This window comes from Podarcis vaucheri (genome assembly GCF_965113315.1).
Source record: "Podarcis vaucheri genome assembly, chromosome: 10".
Classification (NCBI taxonomy): Eukaryota; Metazoa; Chordata; class Lepidosauria; order Squamata; family Lacertidae; genus Podarcis; species Podarcis vaucheri.
The window spans coordinates 21158317-21182001 of NC_138748.1; the positions used below are offsets into that span (position 1 = coordinate 21158317).

Here is a 23685-nt window from a genome sequence, read left to right on the forward strand (position 1 = left end):
AAAAAAAACAGCATAGGAAGTCATGGTGGTTTTGTGGGTTTCTGGTTTTTTGTTGTTGTAGTTGTTAGGATCATTTAGATTTAGCATTGATAGCTAAGATGGTAATGCACATTTAAGAAGAGACTTTTTTGTTTTGCTCAGTTTCCTCTGACAGTGGTCATGTTGTTGGCTTGAGAAACATTAAACCCAGCACTATTACAGGTTATTAGACAAATGCACCTCCTACAAAGTGCATTAAGGTGATGGAAAGCTGGCCTATACAAAGCAGTAGCTTGAGTAATATTCACATGCTATTTACACACAGAAAAATGAATCGGATAAAAGATCACTTCTTTCAAGCTGTGCTCTCTTTACAGTCATGGTTTGACATCTTCTCCCTCTGCAGCAACAGATAGTGGCAAATATATATTTTTTAAGTATTTAAGTTCATATATCTTAAAAATAATAGTATATGCTTACTTATATTTAGCACAAAAGATCTAGGGAGCATCTAGTTGACTAGTAGGCCACCTCCCTCCAAAATAAGTAGTAGGCTATCTTATCAACTAAGTGATTTCAAACACAATTGTGTATGTAGCAATGCAAGCAGAAAACCAAGTGGGCAGAGCTAAGTATCTTAATAAGTTATGTGGGGCACAGAACATCAAAATGCTCCTCTGAAGAAGGGAACAAGAACAGAGATTGCCTGCCTTTAGCAGTTCTTCTGCGGGTCTGGCAAACCTGTTTATGGTTCATGTGTTTTGAACATATTTTGCATTTTGATTGAATACGACACAACATTCATTGATAGTGAATATGACACAACATTCTGAGAAGAGCAAAATTCAATGGACAGAAATAATCTGATCCATACATTAGACAGAGAGGTGAGGTCAATTCACATAGGAATTTGCAAAGATCGAATTCGTCAAGTGTTTCTGGCTCTTTTCTGAACACCTTCTTTGCAAGTTTTGACATGCTTACAGCAAGAAATACACACAGATGTATCCTAGCCAAAATGCTAGAAAACACAGAGAATATCCTTTCGTTCAATAGTTCCTAGTTACTGCTACAACTAGAACACGCCAGTGAGTTTAAACTCACTCCAGCAGGGAAAAGTAAGTTGAGGCAGTACACGACAAACTCTTAAAGATGGAAGCAACTTGTTTACATCTCTGTGGAGTCTTCCACTGGGTGGCTGCCTCACCCAGAGATGGATATAGAGAGGGATCTGACAATTGGGAAAGACTTCACAAGTACAACCAGCACTCTACTACATGGAGCATACATATTTTCAGGATGCAGGCTTTGTTTACTAGCAATTTGTGTAGATACTTAGATGATACACAAACACAGACGTATCTTTTTTCTATAGATAAAACATACCCAATTAACATGTTTTTAGAAAAGCATTACCAAATGCAAATATCAACAAATCACAGTAGGCAACTAAAAAGTTGTCTGCCATATAACTTCAATAGATTTTAAAATCCACTAAACAATGACCTTTCAGCTCATTGGAGAAAAGCAGTCCTCGTAAAGAAGATTTATATCTTTGTGAGCCTGTTCAATTAAATAAATAGGCTGTATTGCTGCAGTGAAATTCCTCTTAAAGGTCTTTAATAACTTTGAACATAGGAACCACAACCAGACAGCTGTCCAATTTAGCAACTATGCCGTCGCATCCCTGAAATCAATTGGAATTACTGAAATTTGTTTAGGAATGAAGGTTGTGCTTTAATTGTAAAGTTGCACAATATAACATGTAGCACGACAATGGAAACAAACTTATAATGATCAGAGGTAACTGTAGTCCAAATCTTCACAGAACCACTGGCTTTTTAAAGACACAGATGTTTTAAAATAATTTACTTTCTGGAGTGTTCCTGTATGCTGTTATGATAGAAGCAGCCTTGACAGTGAACATTTCTTTTCTCAGAGTATGCTCTAGAATATCATTAGCTAAGGAGATTAAGTGTGATTTAATAGCAGTTATGTTAATGATCTATAAATGTTCTTTAAAAGGATATAAAGTCACAATAATCTGTTTTAAAAAACTAGTGTAAAGAGTACTATGCAAGAAACTGTGAAAATCACATAAGATTAACAATGCCGAGTTAACTCTAAAATGTTTGGCGAAAAATTTAGCAACCAATTCCAAGGCAAGAAGATGATTGCTAGTGTTTCTACTGCCAAGAGGGCTTTTAGTTTGTGTGAAGCAAACTACCATTTCCAATAAGATTGTTAGTCTCCTTAACTATGAGCAAGAGGTTGTTTTAAAAGTAATTCATCTAAATCTAAAAAGGTATCGTCAGGAATCTTGGTAAATGTTTCCCAAACAATGCTTTATTATTGCACTTCTAGAACCAATTAAGTGCAAGGTGACTTTCTCCAAAACCACTATTTTAAGTACATTACACACTTCTGTGGTGTGACCTGAAAAAATCAGTTGTGCCAAGACCACTTTGTCCAGTTTAACATTTGCAGATTTTGAAAATTAGGTTGGAAACTGAAGCAATTCTGAAACAGGGACTGAACCGTTGCCTTCAGCACTGAGTATCTATCCCAGGCTTTCTCAACCTTGGCCCTCCAGATGTTTTTGGCCTACAACTCCCATGATCCTTAGCTAGCGGGACCAGTGGTCAGGGATGCTGGGAATGGTAGTCTCAAAACATCTGGAGGGCCGAGGTTGAGGAAGCCTGATCTATCCCTTCTGTTTCATTAATCATCATCAGGCCAAGGCATGGCGAAGTTGCAACAACACAGGATAGCCACTTGGGATTTGAACAGGCCACAGTTTTATTATTACAGGCGCCAGCAGGTTTTTAGCGGCCATTGATTGTATATCCTGAATCAACCAACCTACTGCTTATTGACTATTCAGCAGGGTTAACAAAGGTTAAGGGATTGCCCTATGACATACATCAAATCGAGGGAACCTTTCCCCGGAGATCGCCATTTTGAGGGTGCACTTGTGTAGGCTCCGTCTGCAATCTAGAGCCCTGGGTGAGTATAGCAGAAACCCCTCTGTACATATTTGCCCTGAACACACAGGAAGTGGGAATAAGCTGCATGGCAGCAGGGATGGAAGCCAAAGAGAGCATCCTCACAATTCCTTTGTACTCTGCTTCCCTTCCGTGTGAGCTATGATTTTATCTATCTAACCATTTTTTAAAGTAAGCACCACATCTCGTGGCAATTGGTTTATAAGGTTTCCATGAGAGAAAATGTTAAAATATATATTTTTAAAAGGAAATTTTATTCTTCAGATACAAATTAAATATATAAACCCTACATAGTGACTTTCAATTCTTGGTTCTGCATTGTACTATTATTTTATATAAAGGAACGAGGCTTCCTCATTGTATCAACTCAAATGTGCCCCTCGGCTTTCACCTGAGAATGTGCAGTAACACCAGTGTCAGGGAGATGTCAAGATTGCAACTTTAAGACAATGTGCCACTATCAGAAGTGTCAGCGTTTTGAGAGAGTGTTAAGTTGCATTTCCACCTTGTATTATATCTCATTCCACTTTAGTGTGTGCTTAAAGTTCTTTGAAGAGTTACCTAGTAATATTTCTACATCATCAGCTTAACCAATTTTCAACCTCTATTCCTTCAATTCTAACTTGCAGAAAAGACCTCCTATAATACTGATAAATGTCCAAAAAGTTGGTTCTTAACATTTTAATTCTCTTATTAAGAAATTGCAACAAAGCATTCTCAAAGGTGAAAAAATATATTGTGATTCTAAAATAGTCCTTTGGAAATATTGTATAAATAGAGGCAATACAAGTATAAGAGAACCAAGGCAGTCTGTACTACACATTTGCAGAGCATTAAGAACAATATTATACCAATTGAAAGGTTTGAGCAGAACTATAATTCAGTATAGATTTCCATTGAAACTATGCAGAAAGAACGAAAGACAAAGGAACCACTTCACACAAAACAAAATTATAGAATTTGCTACCTAAAGACATAAGAGTGGCTGCCAATTTGGATGGCATTATTTATTATTACTTGACTTGTTAGCTGCCATTACAAAAAAATAGTCTCAACGTGACCCAACAACAACAAAAATGCCGACATATAAAAACAATTTAAAGTCAAATTTAAAATGACGTACAAAATTCCTAAAAATGCTTATCAGGCCACACAATAAGTAGAAGTCCTACCCCACCCCATTAAAAGACTAGTACTACAGTAGGGGCTCCCAGAATCACCAAAAGCCTACGTAAATAAAAATCTTTTAGCTTAATGCCTAAAATTTGACAATGATGGAACCACCTGTGTTTACCTGCAGAAAGCACAGAACAGACAAAGAGCCTCCAATTAAACAGCCACCCTCTGTACTTCCTTTGGATGAGGTGCATGAAGAAAGTTAAGACTGCAGGGCCCAAGCTGATTCAAGTGAGAATAGGTGATCCTTGATGTTTGGGGTCTTGAGAGGCATAAGGCCTTATAGGCCAAAACCGGCCCTCTAAATTGAGCCTGGAAACTTTTTGGTAGCCAGTGCAGTCAGGCCAGATTTATTGCAGTATGTTCAGACCTTTTGATCTCAGTAATATGGCTTCAGAATTCTGCACTAGCTGTAGTTTCCAAATGGTCAGCACATTGCAGTAAACTAACCTAGAAGTTACTAGAACACAGACAATTGAACCTGTCCAAATAGACTTACCCTTCAAAAATATAACACCTTGCCATGGGGGAAAAATCATTCCATATTTAGTTTAAGCAAACCATGGGTCTGTTCAGGGGTCACGGTAGCTTGTCTACAATGACCAAGGAAATATATTGGGCTGCTCTTGCACACATGGTTGAGCTCTTGTACAAAGGCCTTGTTTACATCAGGCCAAGGCAAACTCGGCCTCCAGATGTTTTGGGACTACAACTCCCATCATCCCTAGTTAACAGGACCAGTGGTCAGAGATGATGGGAATTGTATTCCCAAAAACACCTGGAGGGCCGAGTTTGCCTAGGCCTGGTTTACATGAACGGACACCACCTCCACAATGCAGCTGTTCCACAGTGTGCTGCAGCCACTATGGAAATTGCAGCTGGTTGTGTCTACAACACCAGTAAGCCAAAAGGCGCTGGGGTCGGAGATAGAGGTGGTCCACTCATTTTTGCCACACTATTTCTCTCCCATCTTTTTTCTTTCCTTCTACTGTCCTCACTAAAAATCCACCCCTGTGGTGTTTTGGTTTAGGTAATGAGCCTAACTGCTAGGTCTGTGTGTGCATAGAAGTTTAGCACTATGGAAACTAGCCTAAGTGAGCCATGGGCTCTAGCATTTGCCCTCCCATCTCTTCGTCTAGGTGTGGCTACAAGGAAGAGAATGGAAGGATTTGCTTCCATTTTCAACTAATCACACTTATTTTTCGCTATGGTTTATCTGAACAAGCCAGGATTGTGAACTGCCATTTGAAGCCATCTCCTTCAGACAAGCCACGTCTAAAAACTAATCACTGTCTGTTGCAGTTCAGTGACATAACAAAAGCCCTCAGTTGGTTTAAAACAGGGAGCAAATGATCCCAAAAGCCAGCCAGCCTTGTGCCATACTGCTACTCCATGCATGGTTCAGTGTTACGCCGAAATGAGGCCAGCGTGTGCTATGGTAAACTTTTCATAAATTTAGCTGCCAACACAGACCGCTTGCTTAAATGCTCCTCAAAATAACAAACATTTTTTCCTTAGATTATATTTATTTGGTGGATTTGTCTTTCTAAAGTTTTGGAGTAAAATAAAGAATCAAGAACTGGGATTGTAATCTCTTTTTGTCCTTAAATTTTATTTACTAACTCAGCTGTGAATCTTTGCAAGAGAATGGGTATGAATATATATATTTTCCACTTATTTTCTTGTCCCTACAGGCTAATAAAATAAACACCAAGTAATTAAACCTATAGGTACATTTAACTTTCCTCACACCAACTTATATAAAATGATTACTTCAATTAAGTGTTCATGCTAAACAAACAAAGCTTACCTTAGCCACCCGCTATTCCATTCAGCTTGATATTTATACAACACGCTTGGTACACACAGAGCTTAACCCTTTGCTTTCAGGAGTCATGATTTCCTGACACATGACTTCTAATACAGAATGTTTAAGTACCAACAGTAGAGGGGGGGAAATATGCGGGTCCTAATATTTATTTTACAAACTTATATCTTGCCTGTTTTTTTAATGAAAAGCCAAAGTGGTAACAACAACAACAAGAAGAAGTCATGGAAACAATTCAACCAAATTATACATCAAAACCATAGCTTGATAAACAAGGCCGCAGTAAACATTACAAAAAAGCCATCAGAATTAAACAAAATACTGTACCAGAAAGAAGGCCTTTTAAAAGATGCATGTCACCACCAGCCATTTAAAATAACGTAGTGAGAGTCTGATGCAGCTTGCTTGAAAAGACATTCCACAGTGTGGGTGCCACTGCAGAAAAGGCCCTAGTTTATTCTCCGCTTCACAGTGTGCAGGAAGGCTCATATGGAAGTTGATGGTCGCAGGTCCCAAGCTGTTAAGGTCTTTAAAGGTCAACACCAATCAATATCTTCAATTGAGCTCGGAAGCAAACTGGCAGCCATTGCCGATCACACACTGGTGTGATAAAATTTGAAGTGGCTAACACAAGTCAGCATCCCAACTGAAACTTTTCGCACTAGTTACAATTTTCTAAATTTACTTATAGGGCAGTCTTACATAGTCCTCTGCCACAATAGTCTTATTCTTATGTGTTACATTCCTCACATGATGAGGGATATTATCAGAGATAAGTGCACCAGGTCAGCTCACCATTCCCATTGCCTCCGTAAGTTTTGGGGTGGATGGGGGGAGATAACAACAGTGGGGCCTGTTTTCTGATTATTATTTTTTGTGGGCTTCCCGTGAGATTTAGAATTCAGATTTCCCTGAATTCCCTCACTAGAAATGTTTGTATGGCCTCTCCAGCACCTACAGTTAAACGGACACAAAGAGTAAAGCCAAGCCACAAACCTGATCTTTTCAATCCCATCCAGAACAGGTTGTAAACCCAAACCTGAGTCACACAGTCTCTACCCATCAACATTACTTCAGATTTTCTGGATTAAATTTTAGCTTGCCCTGCCCAACCAGTCCTTCATAGCCACCAAATAGCAGTTCAGCCTTTCTACTGCTTCCCTAAGATAAGAGGACAATTCAAAACAGAGTTTGGTGTCATTAGCACAGTGATGGCTCTGAACTCCAACTCTCTGGGTGAGTTCACCCAGCAGTTTCATGTATTTATTAAACAGTGTGGGGGCAAAATGGAACCTCACAGAACCCCATACGTTACCAATCAATTAACTAAACAATCAAATAATAAAGGAATATTTCTGTAACTCACTAGTTGTCATAAAGTATGGCAACGGGAATTTGGTTGGATCTGGAAATTGTTAAGTGGTGAGCATACTGGAGTCTTGGGTGATTAATGAGGTGGCAAGTTTGTGGTGGATGACACACCAAATCATTTGAAATAGAAAAAACCCAAAGTGGACTGCAAAAGGTCCAAAAATGATTTCCTCAGAGTAAGTAGGTAACAAAATGGCCAATTAGGTTCAATGTAAGTAAAGAGAAAGGGATACACTTTGGGGCAAAAGTCCCGAGTATACAAATACATGGGCAAGTATATAAACTGGATGTACTAACCTAGAAAGAAGTCTTGGGGTTCAACAAAATCCTAAACTCAGTGAGCAGCAGGGGTGTAAAAGGCATGCTGAATGAGGGCAGTTGTTGAAATTAAAACAGCCAAAACTGACATTATGTTATATAAATCTATGGTGTGGTCACATGTGGAATATTGCATACAGTGGTACCTCGGGTTACGAACTTAATTCGTTCCGGAGGTCCGTTCTTAACCTGAAGCACCACTTTAGCTAATGGGGCCTCCTGCTGCCACCACGCTGCAGGAGCACGATTTCTGTTCTCATCCTGAAGCAAAGTTCTTAACCTGAAGCACTATTTCTGGGTTAGCGGAGACTGTAACCTGAAGCGTATGTAACTCAAGGTACCACTGTACAGTTCTAGCCACTGCCTCACAACAAGTTATCATCAAATAACAAAATGTGCCAACAAAAAAACAGTAATAAAAAAGAAATACACCATCTGCTCTACATCTGATGATGTAGAGCACATTGGCAAATGTTGGGCAGGTGGGCATGGTTTGCTTGAAATGGCTTCACAGGGCAAATGGGGAAGTTTGGCAGACCTTAATTAGGCTGGAGATTTCCCACTGCTGGCTAAACAGTCTGGCAGTGATGCTTCCGAGTGTCAGGCAGTCTTTCGCGCACACCTGTGGAGATGCCCAGGACTGCACCTGAGGCATGCTGCATGGCATGTGATGTGTCACTGAACCATGGTCCTTTCTCTCATTGTCTAAGAGAAGCTACCTTTTGAGGGCAAGCTCCATAAACACATCTCAAAGTCTAGAACCAAAAGCACACAAGCAGAAATTGTGTGAACGTGCCATATGAACATTAACTTATTATTATATTTTCCTCTTTTCATAGCTATCCCAAAGGTCAGCTGAAGTTGTGTTTCTAAGTCTGCCAAATTTAAATAATACTGACCTACATTAAAAAGAGTTATTAGAATTACTGAGGTAATGCGCATTAAGCTCCTTAAAAACTCATAGAGTTATATACTTTATATTGTATATTACATGTATTTTTCTTTTTTGGTAGCTTTGGTATCAAAGATGCTTAAGGAAAACTATTTCCACTGTGCATGTGGTTTTTACCTTGAGTTTCCTTTTGAGGTTACGGCACCAAAATTCAGGAGAGTTTAAAATGCTCTTTTTCCGTTTCATGGGAGAAGAGGCCGAGAGATAAACCTTTGGCGACAGTGAATCTATGGTTGCTACACATATAGAACTTAAGTTCATGGTCAAATTCAGGGTGTTCAAGGCACAAGCCCTGCTTTAGCTAACACATTTTTATTCAATAAAGCCTTAACACTCAGCAGCCAGTCCATCTATCACTGTTAGTTTGCTATCAACATAGCAATGTCCTAATGGGAACTATGATTCATTCTTCCAAAGCATTTATCTGTGGTCCAGTAAAAGATGATTTTTTAAAATTAAAGGCTCAATAGTTTAACCACTTTTAATGAACGTGCAGTACAAGTGACCACAGTGAAATGAATTTTCAAGAGAAGTACCAACATACTGCTTTGGAAGGAAGTCTGCACTTTTCTAGAAATATTTAATAGAGTTGTTTGATGCACATGATTTAACCCCCACCCCCCACAAAAAAAACACAGGAAAAGGGCCCTTCTACAACTGCCATTATGTAGGTTTACGTTGTTTGCAGTAATTTTCAGCTGACGGATTTGCCAACATAACCAAACCCATTATCTGCTAGAAAATAATAAAAAGACATGCATTGTATAGAACTTTCATTTAAATAAATACCACATTATATAAATCAGCTTTGCCTTTAAATAAAAACATGGTATACACGGGAGATGTGATGGCAAACATTACCTAATGCTCCCCGTTTGCTTGCTGATGTGTGAGCCAGGTATAAAGTTTTATTAGGTTTTTTTATTAGACTTATAATGCAGTTCCAACCTGTCTCCATTTGCCAGATCAGTCAGTTGTGCCAAAACAGAGGAAATTAGAAACACATTAATATGAAACCCTTTAAGATGCTGATGGGCTATGCTGGTCCCCTTCGTTTACTTCAATCTGATCCTAAACCCGCTTACTTCTGAGAATCTTCTGCTGAGTTCATTGAGGATTACTTCTGGATTAAATCTCTTATCATTGGAATCTATATGCATATTTACTCAGAAGTAAGTTCCACTGTGTTCAGTGGGGATTAAAAAGGTAAAGGGACCCCTGACCATTAGGTCCAGTCATGGCTGACTCTGGGGTTGCGGCGCTCATCTCGCTTTATTGGCCGAGGGAGCCGGTGTACAGCTTCCATGTCATGTGGCCAGCATGACTATGGGGATTACACTACTCAATTAATCAATTAATTAATCAATTAATCAATGGGGATTACACCCTAGTAAAAAATTAAGATTGTAAGAAGGGGTGCTTACAGGATTTTCTGGGCTCAATTCACGCTGTATGTGAATTGGGCTTTCCAGTCCGGCTGCAGAAGAGGACATACAGTGGTGCCCCGCAAGACGAATGCCTTGCAAGATGAAAAACTCGCTAGACGAAAGGGTTTTGCGGTTTTTGAGCTGCTTCGCAAGACGAATTTCCCTATGGGCTTGCTTCGCAAGACGAAAACGTCTTGCTTTTTTGCAAGTTTGTTTCCTTTTTCTTAACACCGTTAATACAGTTGTGACTTGACTTCGAGGAGCAACTCATAGAACGCGGTGTGGTAGCCTTTTTTGATGTTTTTGGTGATTTTTGAAGCTTTTCCAAAACTTTTCCGACACCGTGCTTCGCAAGACGAAAAATTCGCTAGACAAAAAACTTGCGGAACGAATTAATTTCATCTTGCGAGTCACCACTGTAGATTTATATAAAATGTGCATATGCTTTGTGTTGTAGGTAAATGTATGCTTTTTTTTGCAGGTGGAGTTGAGGCCCTCAAAATAAATCAGTGGTTGCAAGCATCATAAAATGCGTAACAGAATGTGAATGGGTAAAGCTTTTCCTATAATTGTATTTCCATAGGAGAAAAACCTTCACCTGTTGGATTTCTGCCCGTCACACACTTCTTAAAAGCACAAGAATCCTGGTTCCCTCAATGCCAACCCTGAACCAAAACCAAGGCTGCACTTCTGTACCCACTGACCTAGGAGTGAGTTTTGCATTTGTCAATGGGGAGCAGAGTGGGGGATTCTTTAACATCCACTTGCATGTAGGAGAATGAGCAAAAAATCATTTATAGGGAGTACCTGATCTCAGATGAAAGCCCCACAGGAATGAGGCATCCTGGTTTACAGGAAAAACAGGGATTCCTATTGCCTGGTTTCCCCAAAAAACAACTCTGATTTCACTCATTGGCTAAAAACACTGAATGGTGACAAGAAACAGGCTTGGTCATCACACATAAATCAGAAAGGTATCTGCACATTTTGCTTCATAACTTTTTAGAAGGGCTAGAGAATTGAATTTTTTAAAATGAAACATCAGTCTGGGGGCCTTGCAAGCTATGGGTCCGGTAGATCAGTACTTTCTGTACCTGTCTTTTGGTAACCCTAAGTCCCACAAACCCAGTTTGCAAAACTTATTCACAAGTTTAGTGTGTTTGCACACATCCCCTTCACTCCTACTTCATTCATGTGTGAGCAGGGAACAAACAAGGAAGCCACAGCAAACCACAGTTTCTTGTTACATGTGAACCAGGAATATCAATACAGTCAGGAACCCTCCCCAGCAGGTTCTATCATGGTTAACAGCTTCTGGCTACTGGCAAATGCAGCTACTGTGTTCAATGACATTTACAGTTTAATAAGTGAGTATAGGACTGCAGCTTAAGACTGCACCAATCCTAGCACACCAGGCTTTTAAATGTTCTTTTTTAAATACAATTGCATCAGTGAAATACTGGAACAAGTCAACACTAAATATGGCTTAACAAAAATAAAGGAAGTGTCACTATTTGTGACCCATGGGGTCACAAATTCAATATAAATTTCCACTACCCAATGAACAACACAGAGCTTTGTATTGGCAGTTAATATCAGAAATATATAAACCAGGAGAGGCAAACCATTTTTTTAGCCTGAGGGCCATGTACTCTCATGAGAAAACATCTGGGAACCATATGCTGGGCGTGGGCAGGGTCAGAGGTAAATGTGGATGGGACTATAAAGAATAGTGAGGCGGGGAACAATAGAGGTGACTCCTACCTTTGTACAGCATTCTAGCCACACAAAAGTCAGAAGATTCTACATGGTCACACCCATACATCTCTCCAAACTCCATGAAGGTAAGCAAGAGGCATTATCACAGTTCACAAGTACTTTCCAGCCACGCAAACACATTCAAGAATAGCAATGCAAAATTAGAAACAGAACTGTTAGAACCCAAAACTAAGATTTTGTCAAGGATGTACAACCTGCTGTTGAAATGGAATACTCAGGATGAAACGGTGAAATCTGTTATGATTAAATGGGCACAAGATGCTGGACATAATATAATGATGGCTGACTGGGAACAGTTATGGACCACAGGTATGAAGTTTACGGCATGTAATGCCTTGAGAATATTATGAAAATGATATACAGGTGGTACATGACCCCAGTCAAGCTTGCAAAAATCTATCATTTGCCCGATAATAAATGTTGGAAATGTAAAGAAACTGAAAGTACATTCTTTCACCTTTGGTGGATGTGCCCAAGGATTAAGGCTTTCTGGGAGATGATCTATAATGAATTGAAAAAGGTATTTAAATATACCTTCTTGAAGAAACCAGAGGCCTTTCTCCTGGGCATAGGCGGCCAATTGATGCCAAAGAAGGATAGAACTTTTTTTATGTATGCCACAACAGCAGCAAGAATACTCATTGCAAAGTATTGGAAGACACAAGATCTACCCACTCTGGAAGAATGGCAGATGAAGGTGATTGACTATATGGAACTGGCAGGAATGACTGGCAGAATCCGAGACCAGGGAGAAGAGTCGGTGGAAGAAGATTGGAAGAAATTTAAAGACTATTTACAGAAATATTGTAAAATTAATGAATGTTAGAATGATGTTGGATAGAAACTAAGTGGTTTTTAGCTGCAATACTATAAGGGAATATGAAAAATGGATTACTAATAGGTAAAGATTTAATGTCACAATATTTTAAGATTAAAGATTAGGATAAACAAAGAGGGGAAGGATTTGCTGAACCCACAAACTGATCTAGAATACAAAAAAGGGAGGCGTGAGGAGGTCCGGGAAACAAGCTAATGAAAAATAAGTAATGGAAAGACTGAGTTGTTTTTAATTATTTTTATTTTGTATTTTTCTTTTTTCTATTTTTCTTTTGTAATATTTTGAAAATCTTAATAAATATCTTATATAAAAAAAAAGAATAGCAATGAGCAGGACTGGTGAGGGCTGTGGCTATGGTAGAGTGGTATTGTCTAGAGACAGACTCAGTGGGCTATATTCAGCACCAATCCTTGATATAAATTTCAAGGTTTCGTTATAAAATTCTCTATCCCCCCCCATGTGTGTCAAATTCAAATTATGTTAGATGCATATAAATATGTTAAGTTAATTTCTTAACTTACTTAACTAGAAGACCAAGCTTAAGAGACAAATCAGAGCTTTAAAGTATAACTGCATTTACTCAGACAGTAAACACTCTCCTTTATTCCTCATGATAGGGACAAGGTCTACCTCCCCTCTCCTCTGGAGTAGCTGTAAGGAGAAAGCAAGCTTTTACGTCTAATTTTGATTAACTGCAGTTTAGTGTTACATTTGGATCCTAAACTATAGCAAACCTTAACTACGGTTTGCAGAAAAAAATCTGAAGTTGGCTTCTTTCAAACAAACCCATCCAGCAATGACCGTCTGTGAGGCCTGAATGCATCTACAAGCTGTGATTAATCAAAAATGGAAGAAAATTTTTCAAATCCCTCCTTGCTGCTGCGCCAGAGAAGGCAGGGAAGCAGACAACACCAGGGCTCACTGTGGCTCATTTCTACTCAAATAAACCATGGTTTATGATGAAGTTCGAATGAAGACTTTGTGTCCTCTTTTTACATCATCTGTTATCCTTGGATAACAACTTCTGAATTCATTTTAACATTCTATTTGTTCAAGGAGTAATATTTGAAAGGCTAAAGTAAGGGCTACTTTGGATGCTTCATTTTACGTAGTATTGCGGAGGCAACACTGGGAAAATCAGAGGCTCTTTACTCACATCTTTCATCCTGAAACAACAGCAAGGCTATCATCTTCGGCAGATAGAGTTCAGAGGTCCATAGAGCAACACAGTGATCTGTGAATGACCCAAGATAATCAGCAATGGATCTTTCATATGTGTATGGATCCACTGGAGTAAGCTGTTACTTCATGTAGCACAAACAGGATGCCCTAATCCAGGGCCCTGAATCCCTGTCCCCATGCATGTCTAGCACAGAGCTGTATTACAGCAGCCCTGAGAGAAAAGTACTCACAGTTCCAAACAGTAACAAATATGTCTCCTCTTTCCAAGCAAAATTTCAGCACCCCCTGGGGAAATGTCCACTTATTTATTTATGTTGTCTTCACTTGCCGTCAGTGGCACCATCAACTGCCCAGTGTGACTGGGGCAGCCCAGTCAGTTGGGCAGGGTACAAGTAATAAATTATTATTATTATTATTATTACACCAAATGTAGCTATGCAACATTTTGGCACAATCCCCATTCACTACATGATTGGGTGGGATCATATACGTGACTAGCCAGTAAGGAGACAAATGCAGCAACCTAGGGGTTAAATGGCACGGAACCAAAGGAAAATAATGTTCTCAGGGTTGGGAAAGTCAGTATTTGTACAACTCTAAAAGCTTTTTTTCTTTTGGATAGGGTTCAAATCCATCACCAATTACTAGTTTCCACAGAAAATATTTGCCATCCCTAGTAAATATCCTATTTACTACTTCTCATTTTGGTCCCACATGGAAGTTGTCAAAAATCACCTCCGCACAGCAGCGTTCCATGTGGCAACTTTAAGCATCTCAAAACGATTCCGCTGGCAGCGCAGGCTCCCCACCCCACTACCACCAGCCGCATGAACTGCATGGCACCAGCATAAAGAGACTCCCTGTGATTACGGCTAACCACATGGTTAGTGGCTTTCAAACATTTCAAATATCACATGAAGCACGGTCGCCTAGAAGTCATTTTTGGCAGCCTGCATGCAGTGCCTGTAACATTTCAATCAGCCTTTGGTTTAAAAGAAAGTGAAACACTGAATTCACTCAAATGCCTGTTTAGATACAATGGCATCAGCTTGAAAACTTTCTCTGTACTTATGAGGGAAGTAAAGAAAAGCATGGGTTGTATTGTGAGAGGAAGAACAACATTATTACGACTCCTAGGAATATATGCACACACTAAGAACCTTCCATTTTTCAGCAGTGAAATAACAAATATTTGGTTCACATAAAACAGGTCAGAACTAGCTTTTGACAGCAGGGCCTGGTTCCACTCCTTTTGCTAAGTCATTTATAAACAACCATAAAAGCGAAACAAAAAAACACCACTATCCTCATCGGATTAACAAGATTTATATTTATAATCTGTGCGTATTTTTCTATTAAATATTATGAACAATAGCTGAAGCACATGATAAAAACATTCTTTTTGGATCCTTACACAATATGAAGAGAGGGCGGGGGGAGCCCTTAACACACAACCAGTTCGATAAAATACATCGTTCTAATAGCAGGAGGGGTTGCTCTTTGCATATTCAGATAATTGTTCTGAAAGCTTTCCATTCCTGAAAAATTGCCACTTTACAACCAAGTGTTCAGCGTGAAGAATGTGCACAAAATTCCCCAGCTATCTGTAGGAAGATTATTTGTATAGCGCCTATTGGACCCGAGATTGTTCTGCTTCACTCTGTGTGACCTTTTAAGCCACTACAAGCTTCTATAAAAGGGGTTCCTCTTGCGTAGTAACGTTTCTTAATAAATTACAGTTCTAATAGTAAAGCTAAAGCCATTTGCAAAAAATGTAAATATGCAAGAATGCAGCAAGGTACAGTTGTATACCTATATTTAGGTGTGCTTGAGTGCTACAGTGATTAGGTCTCAGATGTAAAGATGATTTACTAACCTGCAATGGTCTCTGTTTATCACTGCTCTTGGGAGATTTCAGCCCAGTTGTCTGTTGCTGTAAAAGCAGCTGTCTGGCTGCCTGCAAAGCCTGCAAGTAAATACAAGATCAAGGTAAATAATTTTTGAACATTTAATTGAAAATGTTATTGCTTGTAACTTACCCAATGTTAACTTTCAAGCATAATTTGATCTTCCCTTATACAATCTGAAAACAGAAGACTTCCCATTTTCTTTAAACACACCAAGAAAATTCCACAGAAAGTACTTATGCAAGATATTGTGAAAAAGTATATATGTGCAACAAATCCTCAAGGAAATAGCATTAATTTGTATAAAGTGCTTGAAGAGGAAAAATCATAAACCGCATCAATAGCCTCATCTCCACAAGGAACTTGTCTTTAAGTGTTCAGCTAAAATGCTCACACCCTTGTAAATCATCATTCAATTTGCATTTTCATATTACAATTTTTAAGCAAAAGCAGTAGACTTCAAGTGTTACCGGAAGCTGTAATTAAATTTGACGAATCAACATCAGATTATCTTGAAAGTGAATTAATAAGGATATTCATTGAAGATTAAAAACACTTTTTTGTACTTACAATTCAAGGGGAAACCTCTCGTTTGACAAAATAAAGTGGAGTTTTAATGCCAAATAAAATTAAGAGGCTTTCATTTGCATTCTTCGTAAACTCTGAGAACAAAGAAATCACTACCTAGCCAATCAGATTAGCTTCTGTGGGTGATAGAACTGCAATCAAAATATAGCATTAAAAAAATCTTTTCATTTGAATTAAGTAAAACAAAACTGAGCACAAGAGAAAGATGCCAATTACCAGGAAAATATCTAACTTTAAAATGTGGTCTACACAAGCGAAAAAACTAATGTGGATAGTAGTCTTTTTTTTTTTTTAAGGAACCCTTCAAAACCAACTATAAGAAACTACTAAGATGCCTTCATTCACTTTTCTATCCTATAACAAATCCAGTGAGTTGCTACTTTGTGATCTGAAAATATTAAAACTACGTTTTATTTTATTTTCTGTAGAACTGGCACAGAAAACTATTTGCAAATACAGAGCAATGATTACCTGAACAGTATGCACCCTAAAATTGCCAAACTGGTAAAGAAAGGTAAAGTTTTGATTAGACTCAAATGAGCTGCTTTTTTAAAGATAGTTTCCAGTAGCCATGACAACAGTTGCTTTGACAAGATGTGCATATGGCATTACACTGCCAGCTGGTATGAACAATGTTTGAACTACTGCATTGAGATGCTGAGCAAACAGAAAAAGTTGCCACGTTCTTAACCCTCAGGGAAAGCAGTCATCCCCTGATCAATTATGAAAAGACAGAGAGAGGGCTGCTACAGTCTGGCTCCATACAAGTTTTCTGAGAAAGCACGCAGACACAGCAAACCAAAGTAAACAAACTGCACGCACTATCGCCAGCTCCTAAGAACACAGATTTGTCCGCCTGTAAAAGGCACCAGTACGTGGCTGAAGCACACCCACAACAATCCTCTTGCTGTTTTCTTGGGTTTTTCAAGTAATTGCAGACCAGCAAGAGCCCTACGAAACCACCCTAGCTTGCTTTAAATTCAAGTGCAACAGATTTTAAAAGAGGATCACAAAGCTTGCCGAGGAAAGGCAGGCCTCTCATTTATTCCTGAGCCTAAAAAGATGTCTGCCTTTATTAAGCCAAAAAATATTTTAGATTGCAGAGTGGTAGCTATAGGTTTACAGCAGCACCGTGGAGGCTTGGAAGCACCATCAAGGGATGGGACAGTGGGCTTTTAGGAGAAGAATATGGCCAAGGTTGTCTCCCAGGCTATGTACACATTGGCAGCTTAAAACACCATGAGGCTGTTTCCCCTGTTTCAAGTCACATTTGCATCATGCAAAGCACAGAGGAGGAAGAGGTGTCTATACCTGATGCACATTACCTGTTTGCTTTCCCCACCCGTGGAAAGCTCCCCCATAAAACCTATTCATGAAGCTGTCACCTGTGCATGTGCACCTATCTGCTGGTGTCTCTAATGTACACCCCTTGGCTAAACTGCAAAGTGAATATGGCTTACGTCTTCTAACTGGATGGAAGGGGGAAATGCACCAAACAGCAGCATTTCTCAAGAAGCTATAGCATTGATACGGATGTGGCTAATATTGTGTGTATGTGGCTTCCAAACCTAGCAATGGAGCACACTTGATGCAGAGTAAACTGTAATGTGCACACAACCTCTGACAGCTTCTCATTCCATCCCTTTGATCTGGTACAATGGTTTACAACAATCCCTGGTTTGCAAAACAAGGAGCCAGTCTCAGCAATGTGCATGTAAGAAATTAAAGTAGAACAATGGCACAAGCCCCTATCAGGAAGCTGCCTTATACTGAAAAAGATCATTCGTCCATCTGGCTCAGAACTTCTCTCATCTGGTGCCCTCCAGATGTTCTGGGCTACAACTCTTATCTTTCCTGACCACTGGTCATGCTGGTTGTGGCTGATAGAATTTGTAGTTCAGAACATTTGGGGGACACCAGAGTGTGGAAAGATGCTCTACCACTGACAGGAAGAGGATCTCCAGGTTATCTGAGGGATTTCCTACCTGGAACCCCAAGGACTGAAGCTGGGATATTTTATATGCAAAAGGAGCATCCTTCTCCTGTCTTAAACTTGTGTGTTCAATTGCTAAATGCGAATTAAAATGTTAAATTTGTATGAAAGGGTATCTTAGAAATGCTGACAACTGGAATACTGTGAGAAGTACAGATTGTGGTTGTAGACTCTTGGGCTGGGCTTTGAGTGTTTTTGTTGTGTGGGTTGTTGCTATTATTGATTTTTTTTGCATCTTTATTTTGAATCTTATGATTTATTTAGGATCTGTTCCAATTTGGTTGTGTTTTTTCTGATGTTTTATTTATTGTTTATGGCTGCTTTTGTTATGTTGTAATGTATTTTTTCATGGTGTAAGCCACTTTGAGCATGGTTTGAACTATGGAAAGGAGACATACAAATAAAATTATGCAAGTATGTATGGTAAACAAATAGAGACGAGTACCTTAAATTCTCCTTTTGTCAATTTACTTACTCATGTTAAATCCTTGATAAATGAGTGAGCTATGAATGATGTATGGAATTTGTCACTGCTTAGCATATGATGGAATTAGTGCATCTTTCAAAACTGAGGATAATTTGATTTAGTAAGACATGTGTATCATTTAAGTATCATAGACTTACGGGGGGGGGGGCTCACCACAATTTACAGTATCTCTAATGTAAGAAAACATGAGAAAAGCATTAAACTGTATATAATATCAGTAAACACACACTAAAGCCTGGATTGAGTAGCTATCATTAAAGCTGCCCATAAGCCTGGAAGAATAAAAATGATTTTCCTGGTGCAAAAATTATAGTTAACTTGGCACCAGACATTCCTTCCTGGGGAAAGCGCTCCAAAGTCCAGGGTTGCACTCTTACTGAGAAGGTCCAGTCTCCCATTCTGTAAACGTATATGAAGATCTGTCTGCCCTTTAACACAATTAGCAAAAACTCGCAAAATGGGTTGATGAAACAAATTGCAACTTTTCACTGAAAACGAGCAGTTTAGAAATGCAGTTTAGAGGTTTGTGAGGTGGTCATGTCCAAATTCCAAAAACATCTGTGTGGAATTAAGTAGCATTTTTACTTAACAAAGTAATCTAATTCAGTAAAAGTATGGAACATGTGACAGCTTAAAACAATAAAGCCACTGAGGATGTGGATTAAAATAATAATACCATTCTGGACAACAGGTGTCCAGAACAGGCAATATTACACAAAATATTGATCATGTGGCTTTGGGAACACATTACCGCACACTATTTACGGGTAAATATTGCTGTGACTCCTAAACTTGTAAGCAACATACAAATAAACTGATATACTCTTGATAATTGTAAAACCTTAAACAGATAATAATAATATATTTAACCAGGTTTGTAAATCTTAGGAGCCAGTGTGATTCTCTGGATTTTACAGCTTGTGTATACATATAAGTTCCTGTTACGTGCATATTCAGGAGCTACATTTTTACATGTTTTAATTACACCTCTTTTTTGGTGTTAAGCAGGAATGAAATTGCTTAATATATTACTGAATTATTTTATAAATATGTTGTTTTCCTCCTTTTCGAATTTTTTTCCTAAAAGAAAACAGATGTCATTCATATTGTTTCGTTAAAAACAGGAATGTTTAACCTATCAGCCTGTTGCATTTGAGATGTTAAAATGAAAAATGACATCTATGGCCATTAATATCTTCAATGTATAAACAGCACAGCGTGACACATTCTTGAGAGCTGAAGGCTACAAAATCTCTCTGAAACATAAATAACAAAGCACTCAGAATCATATTTGATGTTGATATTCATCTCTGCTGCCTGGGCTCCTTATGAAAATAGATGCAGCCCAAATGGATCTCCTATAATTGGTTTCAGATAGCGGGGTCAGAAGAAATACGATACAAGAAACTATTACATGGAACAGGCGAAACAAGAATGTTTATACAAGCACTACCCTGTTAAACTGACAATGGGCGTATACTTTACAGATAACCAGAAGGAAGAGGGGGGGAGGAAGACTTGTCATAAGAGATTATTTTTATTCTCCATTTTGTTACGGAATATTTTAACTTTTACTATATAATGTAAAAATAGGCTCTTTTAAGCAAGAATGGCGCAAGATGTCTCAAACCACTTGGAAACAGTGACCAGAACACTATCAAATTCAGCATCTATGTGAGTGAATAATTGCCCAGAAAGTTGAATACCAATAAAATTTAATTTAAAAAGGGAAAGAGGATTAGTTATATGAACTCATACAGCTGCCTTATACTGAGTCAGATCATGGGTCCATCTAACTCAGGGCTGATCTGCATTAAGGTGGGTTTTTAAACCAGTATTTTTGCTTCTTGTCTGCTTGGTGATGCGCTCTCTCTCTCTCTCTCTATCATGCACACTTATATTGATACCACTACTTCTAAGCCTTTGCTCTGGGATTTCTGAGACTAGTTTTATGCTGACTTTTTTGAGTTTTCGCATTACTGCACATGCGCACCAGCTACTACTGGCATCAGTGGGAGTGGCTTCTTTCCTGCAGAACTGATTCAGCAGCCTTTGCCCCACCCTCATGTTTGACCTTACAGGGGATCTGTGTGGAGGAAGTGTGATCTCCCATTTCATTCCCACTGACCACAGAGTCATGTTAATGACGATCATACAGAGAAGAAAGTCCTGGTTGTTAATTTGCAGTGTGTACCTGCACAGCTCCAAATACAAGAATGACTTTAAAGAGCAATGACTGTGAGCAAGTGGGAAGCCCAGCAACAAAACCTCACAGCCTGAGTGACAAAGCAATAAGGGAAAAAGGTAAAGCATCCAGAATGGTTCCAGAGATTCTACAAAATGATCAAAGAATGTTAGGTAAAATACAAGTGAGACCCCCCCACAAGAAAATAATGCGGTGTATTCCTGTGTGTGTTACCTGAGCTTATGACTGAAGAAGCAAAAAAGACAAAACCAGAGGTTAGTACTCTAACTTGGGTTCCACTTCAAGTACAAGCATGCTCATTATGTTCCGAGCATTCTAAAGTGCAACCAGTCTGCATGAAAGTCAATGGAGCATGAGGCTTCTGAATGCCTGATTTGGCCTATGAGGAGGAGGTCTGTTGTGGAACCAATTTAAGTAAATTGACCTTTGCTGCAACTTGAGAGATTCAGGGTTTTTTTTGTTTGTTTGTTTTACTAGGAGTCCAAAGCAGCCTCAGTTTCACCTATGGCCTGCAGTATTAACAATAAACTATAGTGCACAGCTGCTGCAAGCTACCCTCCAACCTGCAAAGGAGTATAACAGTGAACTACACTGCCGCCTCAGCCCAACCTGCTATTGAGGGATAAAAGCAAAAAAAATAGCACCGTGGGTTGTTGTACTCTCTCAACTCCAGCCCAAGTCCAAGCATGAAATAAGGGTCCAATACTGGACAGCAAGATTATTGTAAACCTCTTTGAGCATAATCTGCAGTATTCAATATATACTGTACTACAAAAAACACTCTTCCAGTGGCCATCACATCTATTAGCTGAGACCGGTAAATGTTGCCTCCAAGTTCAGAGGCAAAGTATCTCTGAACTGCAATTGCTCAAGGACAAAACAAATGGAGAATGTTTGTCTCCAGACCCTGGTTGTGGGCTTCCCGGTTGACCAATGTTGCCTGTCTGGCCAGTATCGGAAACAGGGTGTTGAACTGCATGGGGATGTTGGCCTGATCCAATACAGTTCTTGTGTTCAGAGATACAAACACTCATGGTAAACATTTATTTAAATCAAACACAAAAAAATCAAACAACCAGCCAATGTGTTGCAGGACAACAAACCAGTGAAACAGGGGACCTACTGGGATATAAATGAATTATATACCTCAGTCTTAATAATACAAGATGTTGGAAAGTTACTCACACTCAAACAATTAATTTCACCCACTACAACTTAGTAATTGCAGTATAGAGGACAAAAAGGGATAATGTTTTAGAATGGTTAGACAAACTAAAAAACCAACACTACACTGAGTTGATGCCATTCCCCGTGGGTTCTTCAAGAATTCAAACATGGAATTGTCTATCAAAAGATAAACAACACACACATACACTCCATAACATTAGAAGGCCAACTATCTTCTTCAAAGGATCTAGAAAATTTGGGGGTCTGTTGGCCTAACCCAGTGTTCCTCAATCTGGTACCCTCTAGATATCTGAACTACAATTTCCATTAAACCCAGCCAGCATGACCAATGGTCAACGATGATGGGAAGTTGTAGTCTAAAACATTTTAAGTATACCAGATTTGGGAAACCTGGAGCAATCGCTATCCCTAGTACAGTGGTACCTCGGGTTACAGACTCTTGAGGTTACAAACTCCGCTAACCAGTAAGTGGTTGCTCCAGGTTAAGAACTTTGCCCCAGGATAAGAACAGAAATGCCAGTGGTGTAGCGGCAACAGGAGGCCCAATTAGCGAAAGCGCACCTCAGGTTAAGAACCGTTTCAAGTTAAGAACAAACCTCTGGAACAAATTAAGTTCTTGGCCCGAGATACAACTGTAAATACTATGAAAAGTAGTGCAGTTAAAACATGTACAATAGCCCACAAAAATTGTGATTTATCATAAGCAGAGCCCTGCTGGATCAGGTCAAAGGCCCATTTAGTTTTTCTGACATTTTTCTAACTGTTAATTTCTGCATTATATTTTAGTTTTCACATAATGTAAAAGCCACTTCCAGAAATATAGTGGATACAGTGCAAGTTTACTGCTCATTTCCATGTAACAGGCTTCTGGGGGGAAAATGTCTGCAAATAACATGGAGATGAGTGCTAACCTTCAACTATATTCCACTATATTTCTGGAAGTGGTTTTTATGTCGTGTGAAAGCTAAAATATAATGTGGAAATTAGCAGTTAGGGAAATGTCAGGAAAACTGAATAATCTGCTGTGTGAATGCAGCCTGACAGAGGGAAAACAGATGCCATACTAGAATAAATATGGTGTCTGTAAAGGAGAGGTCTTAGAATAGACAGATGACAGGTTTCAGCAACAGATCTGTTGAACTGGTGTGCAGTATGTTATTGGGACTCAGAAAGCTTTTAAATAAAGTTCGAGAACAGCAGCTCATGGGGAAAGGAAACAACATCATCAAACTCATGGGATCAGAGGATAGGTCTCCTTAATGATCAATAGCTACTCAAAAACAGAAAGCAGTACAAAAAAATAAATGAACAACATCACAATAGAGGGAAATAAATGGAAGGGTCCCCAAAGGTCTCTGGTGGAACTTGTGGTATTAATGCTCCAATGTGAGGTAGAAAAGTGAGAAAGGAAAGTTGCAGGTGACAGTGAGGGCATAACTTCTTGCTGGATTAAAAGCTTAT

General features: G+C 39.0%; 1 protein-coding gene across 9 annotated transcripts in view; it reads right to left on the minus strand.

Annotated features, from left to right (window-relative positions):
• The window catches only part of FOXP2 (forkhead box P2), a 339779-nt gene that overhangs the window by 105296 nt on the left and 210798 nt on the right, over nucleotides 1-23685 (minus strand). For 7 of the 9 annotated variants that reach the window (XR_014223814.1, XM_082239662.1, XM_082239655.1 and 4 more), the window contains one exon: nucleotides 15732-15821. Coding sequence is in view for 7 of the 9 variants with exons in the window: in XM_082239655.1 (XP_082095781.1) it covers nucleotides 15732-15821 (90 nt within the window). In the remaining 2 variants the exon portion in view is untranslated. Of the gene's footprint in view, nucleotides 1-13829; nucleotides 13908-15731; nucleotides 15822-23685 lie in introns of all 9 variants that reach the window. The other 2 variants (XM_082239660.1, XM_082239661.1) reach the window with 1 other exon arrangement.